The 12,648-nt window shown below is 41.2% G+C and overlaps 2 protein-coding genes across 6 annotated transcripts in view; both read right to left on the bottom strand.

The window, feature by feature from the left end:
* The window catches only part of cylda (cylindromatosis (turban tumor syndrome), a), a 19,925-nt gene extending 17,530 nt beyond the window's left edge, over nt 1–2,395 (bottom strand). For 2 of the 4 annotated variants that reach the window (XM_035520776.1, XM_035520777.1), the window contains exons 1-2: nt 2,006–2,395; nt 772–904 (exon numbers count right to left, since the gene is read on the bottom strand). The gene's annotated coding sequence lies outside the window, so the exon portion shown is untranslated. The remainder of the gene's footprint in view (nt 1–771; nt 905–2,005) is intronic. The other 2 variants (XM_027022812.2, XM_027022815.2) reach the window with 1 other exon arrangement.
* nod2 (nucleotide-binding oligomerization domain containing 2) lies at nt 2,391–12,150 on the bottom strand. Of its 2 annotated transcripts, none has more exons than XM_027022810.2 (11): nt 11,679–12,150; nt 10,044–10,586; nt 9,296–9,416; nt 7,306–9,070; nt 6,910–6,993; nt 6,744–6,827; nt 5,535–5,618; nt 5,107–5,190; nt 4,740–4,823; nt 4,463–4,546; nt 2,391–3,262 (listed from the first exon to the last, which is right to left on the bottom strand). In XM_027022810.2, the coding sequence occupies exons 2-11, from the start codon at nt 10,527–10,529 to the stop codon at nt 3,190–3,192; spliced, it is 2,949 nt and encodes a 982-aa protein (XP_026878611.2). In that variant the 5' UTR covers nt 10,530–10,586; nt 11,679–12,150; the 3' UTR covers nt 2,391–3,189. The 2 variants fall into 2 exon arrangements, with proteins under 2 accessions (XP_026878611.2, XP_026878612.2); XM_027022811.2 differs by lacking the exon at nt 11,679–12,150 and adding an exon at nt 11,031–11,135.
* Between the last annotated feature and the right edge of the window lie 498 nt (nt 12,151–12,648).

The following is a 12,648-nucleotide window of genomic DNA, read 5'->3' as shown; positions in this document are numbered from 1 at the left end:
CCAATTTCCATCAGTGCAGTAAAAACATAATGTAATACTTTAAACCGAGACCAAAGAGTTATTTTCAGTGTGGTCCCATAAGTACATAAAAAGCACAGAAAAACAGTCAAACTAAACTAATTAAACACAGAGAGAAGACTCAAAACCTAAACATGTCTACAATACTATTCAAGCAGGATGGAGGACCTTCTGTAATGTTTAGGACAGCGAACCATGGGATAGGAGATCCCTGTACAAATTAGAGTTGGGAGGGTGTACGCAATCTACAATTAGTTGTTATATCAAAAAGATCACATACAGGGTTATTTTTTCTCGCATTAATTTAACACCATGCATTTGAGGTAGGCCAGTACCCATCATCTTAACTACAAAGAATACAAGTAGTCTAAAAGTTTCCTTAATGTCTTAATACAGCAAAAATCCCTTCCCTACAGGATTGACAGAATTTATCAAAAATGACCAGTATTAAAATCTCCGTTAAATATATACACTGCCATTGTAGGCTTCTCAGGCTTAATTATGCTCTCTTTTCTGATTATTTTCCAAAAAAAAAAAAAAAAAATGCACTTCGTTTTGTTAAAAAGAGTAGAAAATTTACAACATCTCATGCCTCTCTTTCTCTCTGTATTATGAGGGAGTCAGTGTTGGAGTAGTATAAGAAAAACTGTACCCATCACATTGGATTTCTTTAAATGTGTTTAATAAACACAAAAATATTTCAGCAGCACAAAAAATAGCAACATCATCTCATAACATTACAAGCTACTTTACCTTAAATTAAATGTGGGCCTGGTACAGGGTTTGTTTCTCAGCTGTCCTGATGTATCCACTCAATCTCACACAAGCACTGTGATACTGAACACACAGTTGGGGGGGGGGGGTGTTTTCGGATTTCCCCCTAGTGCTGAGCGTCGTGTCAGTGAGAATACAGGGGATTTTTCAGACACATGCAAAGACATCATTTCTGCTTAATACCGAAACCGCATATCAGAACATGTGCAGACAAATAACTGAAAACAACAGAACTGCGTATGACCTTCCAAAGTGCCCTTTAACAAGTCTCTAATTCACACTTTGTGGAGTGTGTGAACTGTGTGAACTTACGTTGGTTGCGATATCAAGCAAAGGGTCTAAGCTAATCAGATCTAAGAACTGCTGTATATGGTGGGCAATGCGTGCTGAAAAAGAGCTTTGGACCTAAATTTAATGACATTCTGATCAACAAATCTCATAATAAGCAAATCTTTTATCAAAAAAACCTTAGATGTCTATTTATGAAGCAATATGCGCTCATTCAACTCTTTGGCATTTAAAACAAATCTGTTTCAGAATCGTAGACACAGACACTCTGGGTGACACATAACCACGAAACCAACTACTTGGCTAGCTAAAAACATCCAGTGTGTTTGTAAACACACCGAGCTAGTCTTCTACAGGTGGAGCAGGACAGAGCTCCGGGGTTTTGTTCACGTTCTCTCTCTCTCATGGGGGGTCAGTAATCTTATATTTGGAAGAGCATCCCCTTAGTGTTAGCACATATTACCAGATAACAGCACCATAACGTCTGCGAAACATGGTCGATTGGCTAGCAATAGGTCACCAGTAGACTAGTTTTAAACTAAAGAGTGTGTTGTAAGGCGATGTCATCGACATCATGGGGAGTGCCAGCAGCACTTTGACATCTTCCCAGGGCCATCCCTGACTTAACTGCACAGTTGATTTAATCGAGGCTGGCTAGCTAACTAGAGCTTCTGACAACGCTTGCCCCGAGTTAGCTCGCTAGCTAGCCACACAGCTCAATAAATCCCAGCCATCCTCGTCAGCTACCTACCACCGTCCTCCGCAATGCACTTGTTGCTGGCTTGGCTCCGTTAAAATGGCTATAGCTACCCAACATAGCAGTGATAAATATCGACTGAGGTGCCAGAGACCGATTAAATGAAGCGGGACAGAGGCACTGAGGTGACATCTTCAGCTAGAAAACACTTTCTGTGAGCTATCCTACCTGACAGGACCGGGTCTCCTCGAGCAGGTCCTCCTTGATCCAAAACAAACAAAACAGAACTATCCGCATTCGATGTGCTTCGGCGAAATCGAGTCTTGATTCGAGTATTCGAGTAAAAATATACAGAGTATTTTCCTAGAAAGCGGCTGGTCCGTCTAGCTAGTGTTAGCCGACACGCTAGCTCGACATTAGCTTCCTAAGACTGAATGTCGGTGGCTCGAGCTAGCTAGCTAGATAGCTAGCTGCTAACTCGCACTAGTGTTAAAATTTGCTGGCTAGGTTTTTTTTTTTTTTTTTCACCGTGTACCTTTTAAAATATACCTGTCAAAGACAACTGTTAAATATAGCGAAGTAAAGCAGTACACAAAATATAATGACAGCGTTTTTATTTGAAATTTAAATGAGATCATTAAGTGTTTATCAAACCAACCATAACCGGTCTTCTCGGATTGGTGAGCGAGGCTCTTTTGCAGCGTTGATTGGTGGAACAAATAGCCTTCTCTTAAGCCCCACCTTCTGGTAGCGTTGATTGGTGAAGTAGATAGACTCTTCGTAAGCCCCGCCTCCTGGGGTTTTCCAGTAAATCCATAATAAAACCACAGTCGCTTGCAGAGAGGCACCAGTTTAACATCAAATTAGTTACCTCGCTAACTGCGTTTGTGCAGGGCGAGGAGCGTTTCTAAAATGTGCAACTTATGTTTATATTTTTTAATTCAGCTTTTTCAAAAACACTGCTGCTTTCATTTAATTTGCAGTTTTCTTCTTTTTTTTATATGCAAATCATTCTCAAAAAAGGCATTCGAGAAAAAAAAACGGAAAAGAGGAACACAAAAGGTCGAAATGGACACAGCATAATATTAAACATCATAAATATAAAACATCACAATATTATAGATAATGATACAAAGTGCCACCAATACATTATGTTAAATAAGCACCTCCGTTTGGGAATAAGGCTGTCAGGGAAGGCTGTCATAAAGAGCTCACATCTGACTAACTGATTATAGGGCAGGTGGCGTGACAGGGAGCTCCTCCAGTCCTTAATGAAGCAGTATACCATGTGTTAAGAGACAGGCAGACATAAGGCAGGGACTGGTGGCCAGCATGTGTGTGGGTTGGTGTTACTGCTGCTTGCCCTGATGGAGAAAATGAGGGGACCTCTGTAGAAGTAGAGGGGCTAGTCTTCAGAACGTTAGCCTGCTTTCTCGCAGACTCAGTTCCTCCACCTCCTCTGGACTGAGATTGTTTCCCCTCAACCTGAAATGGCCCATACCATATTTTTATATAACCATATTCAGTTAGCACCAATGACATCTATTACATAACATCTATATAATAAAAAGTTTTCATATATATATATATATATAAAAATAAACTAGTAGTCAGAAGGTTGCTGGTTCAAGTCCCACCGCTGCCAAGTTGCCACTGTTGGGCCCCTGAGCAAGGTCCTTAACTCTCAATTGCTCAAGTTGTACTCACTCATAACTGTGCCTTGCTTTGGACAAAAGTGTCAGCTAAATGCTGTAAATGTAAATATTTGTGTCGCTGAACAGTAGAACAATGTACCACAACTCCATAGTCTGCTAAATCTTCCTGAAGGTCTTTTGCAGTCAAGCGAGGATTCTGACTTGCCTTTCTAGCAATCCTACGAGCAGCTGTCTCTGAAATTTTTCTTGGTCTTCCAGACCTTTTCTTGACCTCCACTGTTCCTGTTAAGTGCCATTTCTTAATTGCATTTCAAACTGAGGAAATGGCAACCTGAAAATGTGTTGCTTTCTTCTTATAGCCTTCTGATGCTTTGTGGGCCTCAACCAGTTTCATTTTCAGAGTTTTAGGCATCTGCTTAGAAGAACCCATCGCTGCTGTTTTTTAGGAGAAGGTTAGAGGAGTCTGGGTATTTATAAATCTTTGATATTTGCATCACCTGGCCTTTCCTAACAATGGTTGTGAACAAGCCATAACCCTAACAGGCTAATTAAGGTCTAAGACCTCGGTCAAAGATATCATTCCTTTTTTTCAGTCTAAAATTGCACAAACCAAAATAATACACTGATATTGCTTAAAATGTTGAAAAGTGTGTTTCATCTTTAACCGTATGCCTTTTGGAGATCATTTAATCTTCAAGTTGCTTAACTGTTCACAGTAACATATATTTTCACCAGGGGTACCCAAACATTTGCATGCCACTGTATATACGGTGACTCACTTATATAGATTAATATTAATACATAGCTTACTATTAAGATTTCATCAAGGGTCCTCGCACGATTTCAGGTTTGTTGGATATTTATATTTATATTCAGGGTTGTTGACTTTATTACACTACAGAATGAGAACGTTAATGGCCTACAATGTGACAGTATTCACTTAACATCCTCTAAACTCTGGCAGCTTAATCATATTGGTATTACTGGTTCTTAGGTTAACGCTGTGTATGGTCACGTACAATACTCTTACCACACATCCTTAACACTGGAGTTCACTTCCAAAGCCTGTATAAGATGCTCCACACCATCCCTGCTGATGCAGTTCTGGTTTAGCCTGGTGATAGCAAGGGTGAGAGAGAGAGCGAGAGAGAGAGAGAGAGAGGGAGAGAGAGAGAGAGAGAGAGAGAGAGAGAGAGAGAGAGAGAGGAAATAGAGTGGGAGGGGAGATGCATAAAGAGGAAGCAAGTTGCCAACAGAATGAAGCAAATCTTTCTCTTTTAAAACAGGGTCTTTAAAGTTCAACTAACCAGAGCTCTGTAAGTGTCGTGCTCCTCCTCACAAGCTTTGCCAAAGCACGTGCTCCCGAGTTGCCCACACCATTATCCACCAGGCTAAGAGCACCGCATAATGAGAGCAAAACAGAGACATGTAAATTACTTCAGCAAGTCTGCATTTGCTTTAAGAAGGCCTCCTGTCCAGCAAATGAAATCAAGTAAAAAAAAAGGGATCACAGAAGAGTAACTGGCCAAGACTTATCCACCATTTGACCTGAACCTAAGGTCATCAATATGTATATGCAATATACAGCAATCAAAAATAAACTGGTAGAGAACTGAAGGTTTTCAAACTAATCTCAGCCATGTCAGTAAATATTGTCAGAAAAAGACAGCATACCTAAACCATATCAGTGTAGTACTGTCCTTTAGCGCTTCTGCCAAAGTCTCAGCACCTTTATCTCCAATCTTATTACCCCATAGCCTGGAGATAAACACAAAAATCTGTCAACTCAAATCATACGGTTTACTGAACCCTTCACATTAACCGGATTGTTCCATGTTGGTTAACTGTTTTTAATCTGTTTACATTGGCCTTAAAATTTAATGCTTATAATATAAACTCATTCTTGAGTATATGCCTTTTAGTTTACTTTGTGTCATTTGCACTGTAACATATTTAGAAGGTTTTATGTTCTTGTGTAATTTTATTACTTGGAAAAATGTACTCTCAGTAATACTTTCTTTAAACGTATTTAACATTAACTACCGGAGTGTATAAGTTTATGTTAAAATGTAATGTAATGCTTATCATTTTGAAAACCTCACCCCAGATATTGTAATGACTGGCTGTATCCCAGGCCCTCTGCCAGATGCGTGGCTCCCTGTGATGTAATGTTATTGTTTCCAAGCCTGCAGAAGAGTAGGTGATCACACTAGAGAACAACATCCTGTGTACCCTGGTTGTGATTAGAATAACATTTTAGCCTCGATCGAAAAAAGCTCTGGACACCATGCTGTTAAGCAGCTTTAGGACAGAGACTAATTAGGTTGTGTAGTGGATTCGTCATCTATGTTAATCTGCTATTGTTGACACGGTCTCTGGCCTACAGGAATATGGCATGCGTGTGTACCTAGTGTCTTGTCATATTATAATAATTAATCATATCATATAAATAACAGTGCTATGTTTAATCAGTTCTTTTGCATTTTCCTCACCACTTACATGATAATGTCACAGCCAATCGCTTTGATGTTAAAGACGTAACCGGGGACAAGCCAGACCTGTCATACCTTTGCCTTTTGGTAAAAATGTTTGTGTGCAGAATAATGTGTGTACGTGCATATGCTTTTTGTGCCATTGTGTTAGATATCACCATTGATTTCAAATGCTTTTGAAAAAGTTAGTTTGGCCATTGGTTTAGGTTTAGATGTCTGCCCTCACTTAGATAAAGGATATGAAATAAACACAGTTATATAAATACATACTTCATAAATACATAATACCCGAATGCATGTTGGTTTGAGTAGGCATGTGATGAGAAATATTTATTATCTTGTCTTTCTGTTTGAGATTTTGCCCTGTACTTGTGTTTCTGGGATGATTTTTCTCTTGGTGACTTTGCCCTAAATGGATGTGTGAAATTCTACTATGGAATTAATAAAAACAACACCCATAATATCCCCAAAATTTAGGCTTTGATTGTCATATTTCCATTAAAGCTCAGAAGAACATCAAGGGTGTGAAGACAAAGTCATTCATATTATTGCAATGTAGACATGGTTCTTATTATGGGTGTTTAATACTAGAGTAGGCTTAAATGCATTTTTCCTTTACTAACAGATAATACAAATATAATACAAATAAAATGAATTTTTTAATGCATGTTTTTGTTATTGCTATGTGGGCATGCTGCTCAGAACTCGTAAAGGAACTCTAAGGAAAATATAAACTCCACAAACAACTCATATAAAAACAAAAATGTACATAATTCTAATAGTTATGTGTTCACATGGTTGCTGCCCTTTATAATGTACCTTATTGAGAGAAAGTTCTGCTTTGACTTAAGCAGCCAGGCAAAATGTTTCGTGCACTCATCTGTTAGTTTGTTGTTGAAGAGTCTGTGTAAAATGAAAGAAATATTAACATAATTTTACGTAATATGGTATAAAGAAAAAAGTAAGTAAAGTTTGTAATACACACGCCACTTTCTTGAAGTTTTCACAGTGTATTCCCTTCTCAACAAGTTTGCGGATTCCTTCGTCTGATATGTTATTGTTCCTCAGGCTATGAAAATTATAACAAATAAATTAATTTATAATAAATCTTCAATTTTCTAATGCCTAAAATTTTCAACCATATATGATTATCAGCATTCAGTGACATTCTGTAATTATTTCTTACTTTTAATTAATGATGAAACACCACACTTTGTAAATTTAAACAAACACAAGGAATTTAGTCTAGAAGTAGCTTACTGATTCACAATTCTGCCACATATGTATCGTCTGCATAAAGCGATGGATGATAAATGCTCTGGCAAATAAGCGATAGCCGCTAAGCTAATGAATGAGAATTGGCAGTAATTTCAGCTCTTACTAAAGGGAGTGACAGACGTGTAGACATGGAAGGAGCTGCTCCACTCCCACATCTCCCACAGTGTTGCAGTCCAGCTGCAGTCCGATTGGACTCTGCAGGTGCTGTAGCACGTAGGCCAGTGCGGTGCACTCCACTGGCCCAATATTACAGTAGGTTAGCTTCAGGTGCTCCACCTCCAGCTTGGCCACCGCCTCCTTCGCGATCTGGCTCTCCTGCATCTCATAGATGCACTTGATGAGCCAAACGAAGCTTGGCATGGCATGCATGCTCTTCTTCTCGCCTTCCACGGGGCGAGGGATGGTCTTGAAGTGTCTCTGCATGCCTGTCGACAAGCACTTCAGGACCTGCTTGGCTCTCCACTCGAGAGTGACAGCAGGACAGGACCGTGAGAGGAGGTTGCGATGGCGCTGGGACAGGAGGCCAGACACAAACTTAGCCATGATCTGTAAGTTTGGGGTCTCTTCCGTATTGGTGTCATCCTCCACGGAGTGGTTGATGCACTGTCTGAGGAACATGCAATTTAGGCCTGGAAGCGGTCTGCACTGCGACTCGAAGAGCTTTGGGATGACGGAGCGATTGCCATGCTTATTCAGAACAATATGGATTGCGGCGAAGAAACACTGCAAGGTGATGTGTAGAAACTCATAACGGCTGCAGTCAGTGGAATCCGAGAGGTCCTTACAGTGTATGAGGAATCCCAGTTTAATGTCCTGCTCTGTGATGCCACAGTTCTGCATCTGTGCCGCTGGGAATACGTAACAGGACGTCTCCACCCCCTCCAGCGCCAGCCTCCCTAGTCTCACCACTGTCTCTAGATGTTCCTGCAACCACCCCTTTCCCAGGACTTGATGTTCCTGCGGGACCCTCCTCTGAAAGAAGTGTTGCAAAACCATGAGGTAGACATCTGTGATGGTCTGAGGGCTACCTTCCCCACATCCAAGGAGCTCCTTGTAACACTTAGACACAATCCAGCAGAACACAGGTATGTGGCAGAGCCCAAGCAGGGCTGTGTTAGCCTGCACCGACTCCACAACCCTATTAGCTATGGTGGGATCGCTGTGGTGTTTCCTAACGAAGCAGGCTATTCCCTCTGGAGAGAAACCCTTCACAAAGACTTCCTTGCGGAGATATCGTTTCAGTGCCGGACTCACGGCATGCGGCCTGCTGGTCACCACCTTTCTAACCCCTTTCATCAAGGTGCCCTGGAGAAGGTTGAAGAGCAGCACAGGAACAGGTGCTTGCTGAGTGGGGCAGCAATGGCGCTCTTCATCCGTGAAACTCTTCCTAAACTCGTCCAGGCCATCGAACGTGAATAGGACCAAGTGAGGATGGTCCAGAATGAACTGGAAGAGCTCGTCTTGGCCACGGTCTGGCCAGCAGCAGTGCAGGAATAGAAGCTCTTTCAGAGACAGTGCCCTCTTCTCCGCACTCAGCTTTCGGCAGCTGAAGGGGAACAGCAGGAGGATTTCCGTCAGCAAGACCCCACGGGCCCATAGCAGGTGGAGCCTCTGCAGCAAAGTGCTCTTGCCAGTTCCTGCCTCCCCAGACACAAGCACCGTATCGGCTTCCTCATTGAGAGTCCCGACCAGACCTACCACATCCTCCAGCCCCAGGGCCGTGGTGGCCCTGTCGGCTGGCAGAAGCTCCAGCAGGCTTTCAGTGTAGATGTCGTCTAGGGAGAATCTCCCTGTTCCACCATAAGTGCTGAGGAAATGGGCCTGGGCCAAGACAGAGCTGCGAAGTTTCTTCTGGTAAAGTAGGCATTCTAGAAAGGGACACAGGAAAGGAAGAAAGAGCAAAACACAAGATGAACGTAAGCATGCCGGACCTGCAAATGGGCAGTACGAAGACGTCTTGTATTTGAAGCTATTTAGCACAGGTAGAGTTACTCCATGTCACTCTGAATTCCAAATTCAGTAAGTGTGAACCCATTCGAGAGTGAAACTGAGATCATGCTGAAGAACAAAACAAATGAAAGTCACATACATACCAGCAGAGAGTTGCTTTTCCTCTTTACCAGGTGTCGTAATGTCTTCCTGGGGAAGGTACCGCAGTAAGACGTTGGCAGCTCCTTCCCCTCTGAACATCACTTGGTCTAAAAGTCTCCTAACCTACCGGACACAACAGACAAATGTGACTCATATTCTGACAGAGGATCTGATTTGCATTTTTGTGATTATTGCTGGGCATACAAAAGTCCTTGACTGACTGATTAAAAACAGCACTGTATAGTTGGAATGTGAATGCAACATACCAAGAACTCTACAAAACTGTCCCGGCAAGGCCCCCTCTCCTAGACTCCTTTCTGTGTGTGTGTGTGTGTGTGTGTCCATTGTCACATCCCCCACGTGTTCCTTGATTATATCACACCTTTTGTTAGTTATGTTCAGTGTTAGTGCAGGTATTTAAACCCTTGTTGTTGTGTTCTCTGTTGTCAGTGTTTGACCCCGTGTTACCCACATCATTGTGGTTTATTGTGTTTTGTGCGGTTCTTCATGTTTTGGTTTTGTTTTGTTTTTTTGTGTGTGTGTGTGTTGCCAATAAACCCTTTTCTTGCATTGCAATAATCCTAAAAATTCAATAATTAATCAGTGTATATTTGAAATTTGTTTGGTTTAGGCTTAAACACAAAATTAAACTAATCTTGTCTATTTGTGACTCCTCCAAACAATGCTGCTATTCAACAGAATATAGAAGTTTGTATAGAAAGTTGTTCAACCTGTATGGGTGCAGGTTACCTTTTGTGAAGGTGTATAAACAGGCAAGAGCACTTCATCACAGTCTTTTGAAGTGAAACAGCCTGCCTCCAAAAGAGCATCCAATGTATCATCCAAACGGTCTCTGAGTTTCCTCACCAGTATGGGTCTATCGCTCAGCAACACCTGACAGGCAGTTGTGGGAGTCCCCTTAGCATTCAACCCTACAGGCCTGCATTTGCCAAAACACAGACCAGCTTTCTGAGACTCGGGTAAGACTTGGTTAAATGCTGCTAGCAGGAGACTGCAAGCCTGCTCCCCTTTGCTGTAGACCAAATCCAGAAGGTCTCTGGTGTTGGAGCAGAGGGGCTTTGCCAGCCCACGCACACTCTGGTAGTCTTCCCAGACAAGGACACCCCAGGAAAGGAGAAGGTCCAGCACGCAGTCCAGGGGCTCTGCTGTGGCCCCACAGCTCAGAGCCCTGAGCAACTCCATCCTCTGCCTCAGTACCAGCTGCTGTGCACACATACCTCTGCCCTGCTTTCAAGCATAAAATGTATTTTCCTCCATGTGATGAGATGTCCACTGCAAGTGAAAGAGTTTTTTTTAAAGACGCCAAAATAAACTTGCCAGTCAAGCCAAAGCTTCAAGCATTTGTAATTGAGCATCACATAATCACCTGAATTCTTATTTCAATCTGCTATTACCAACTACGAGTACCTACTTCGAGTTTCAGTTCAGTACGGTAAAACCAATGTCGAAGGCGTTTCCTTTATTTAGCTTAAGAAAAAAGACCTACAGCACTGTCGTTGCACTCTTACCATGTAGGTTAGGCTATGCTTAAACTGCGTTGTTGTTTGTTTTTTTAATGATTGAGTAAAATATTAAAAGACTTCATAACTGATGATCTGTAAAAATAAAATAATAATAATAATAATAATAATAATACCATCCAAGGACGTAAATGAAGTATTTTTCGCGTTGACCAAACAAGCCTGCTCTGTGCTATATGACCTGCGATTCAAATACCTGTTCAGAAAGTCTGTGCAGCACATCAAAAATCCACTTAAAAGCATGTGCCGATGCCGGGAGGTTAATCGCATGGTCGTAAAGGTGTGTAGCTGCTGTCTGATATCCCCCGACATCAGCTTGTGTGCAGCTACACCCTTCACCCACGAAACGGAAAGAAACGCCCTCCTGTTCTCCCTGCCATGCTCAAGCGAATACGTTTCTTATTTCCCTAAGATTCCTCTATACTTCACATTTCAAACAGTCACGACCAACTCCTTTTATCCTGCTATTTAAGACGGATACGTTCCGCTCCACAGTCACTGATGAACTGAAAGTAAAACTTGAACGGGCATTTTACGTTGTTGTTTAATAGACCAGCAAAGTAGCGTACAGTGAGATATTTCGTACGTTTGTTTTTCTATATATCTGTAATGATTTTACATTTTCGAAAAATACTTCTATGTTGTATTCTCTGTGCAATGGGATGCCCTGTTTCATTTTCTTTGTTCCTTTACGATAACGTTACAAGTCGTAACATAAGATGTCTTGCTTATTAGCACAGATATAAGGACAAAGTACCTAGGAATACTTCTCAATCGTTTTACTTACTTCCATTCTCACGAAAGTAAGATGGAATATGCTACTGTGTGAGACATGAACGCATACCTTCCAGCAAGATTATCCGTTTATGATGGTGCCCTGTTCAGTAATCCAGACAGACAGTCAAATAACACCATTCATCCCGGACGCTTCATTCCAGTCTGACAAGATGATATCATTTTGGTGCCATATCTCACAGTTGCAAATATGTGACCCCATGATGAATCCGAATAGAGACTTAAAAAACTGAAACTACTCAGTGTTCTTCTTTTCAAACAATTGCAAAACCTTTTAAAGCATTTTTGGCCTATACTTGTGTAATGTTAAAGAACACTTTCATAGGGTTCGGTGGTAATGCTTTTTGTCCTGTGATTTCATAAGTAAGCATGGAGAAAATCAGTTCTGCTAAGACATCGTCCAAGCTGTTCGTCGTGAGTCTTGGTGATCATTTAAATTAGAATACCGAAATTAATCATGATCCCCGATTAATGGAAGATCACGATCACATTGATTTCAAAATAAAACTGAGAAAGACAGCTGCTCCCATGGTTCGTTCAGTTGGGTATGCGGAAATCTATGATTGTTTAGAAATTGGATTTTTAGGGCTACAGCATGTATAAGATACAGTACAGGGATGGGACACAAGATGGCGCTACGTCATTTTAGGATGTGGAAAACGTTCTCTGGGTTCCGACGGATTTTAATGTCAAACTGAAGGTTTGAAGGTATGATGATTTGTTGAACTGATCACTGATTTCTTTTTAATGATTAGTAGCTACATGGTCATGGTCATGCGTGTATGTATGTATGTATATATATATATATATATATATATATATATATATATATATACAAACTTTAACTAATATATATATATATATGTTAAAGTTTGCAAGTGTGTGGAAATTCAACACGGGTTCCTTTGCACGCCCTCTCTCTTTCTCACTCTCTGTGTGTAAGTATATCTTGTTCCATTGTACACGGCTGCAGACTGTTCTGTTCCACATGAAGTGGAAGAGTTTCATCCACAGCATGT

Source organism: Electrophorus electricus, chromosome 21, assembly GCF_013358815.1.
Source record: "Electrophorus electricus isolate fEleEle1 chromosome 21, fEleEle1.pri, whole genome shotgun sequence".
NCBI classification, from domain to species: domain Eukaryota; kingdom Metazoa; phylum Chordata; class Actinopteri; order Gymnotiformes; family Gymnotidae; genus Electrophorus; species Electrophorus electricus.
Note: the sequence above shows the minus strand (reverse complement) of the source record. Positions and strands in the feature narration are given on the sequence as shown.

Coding starts and splice junctions, on each gene's coding strand:
- nod2 (XM_027022810.2), bottom strand. CDS start 10,529: ATGTGTGCACAGCAGCTGGTACTGAGGCAGAGGATGGAGTTGCTCAGG. Junction 9,417..10,043: donor TTTATACACCTTCACAAAAG/GTAACCTGCACC, acceptor TGTGTCCGGTAG/GTTAGGAGACTTTTAGACCA. Junction 4,547..4,739: donor ACGACACTTACAGAGCTCTG/GTTAGTTGAACT, acceptor TGCTATCACCAG/GCTAAACCAGAACTGCATCA.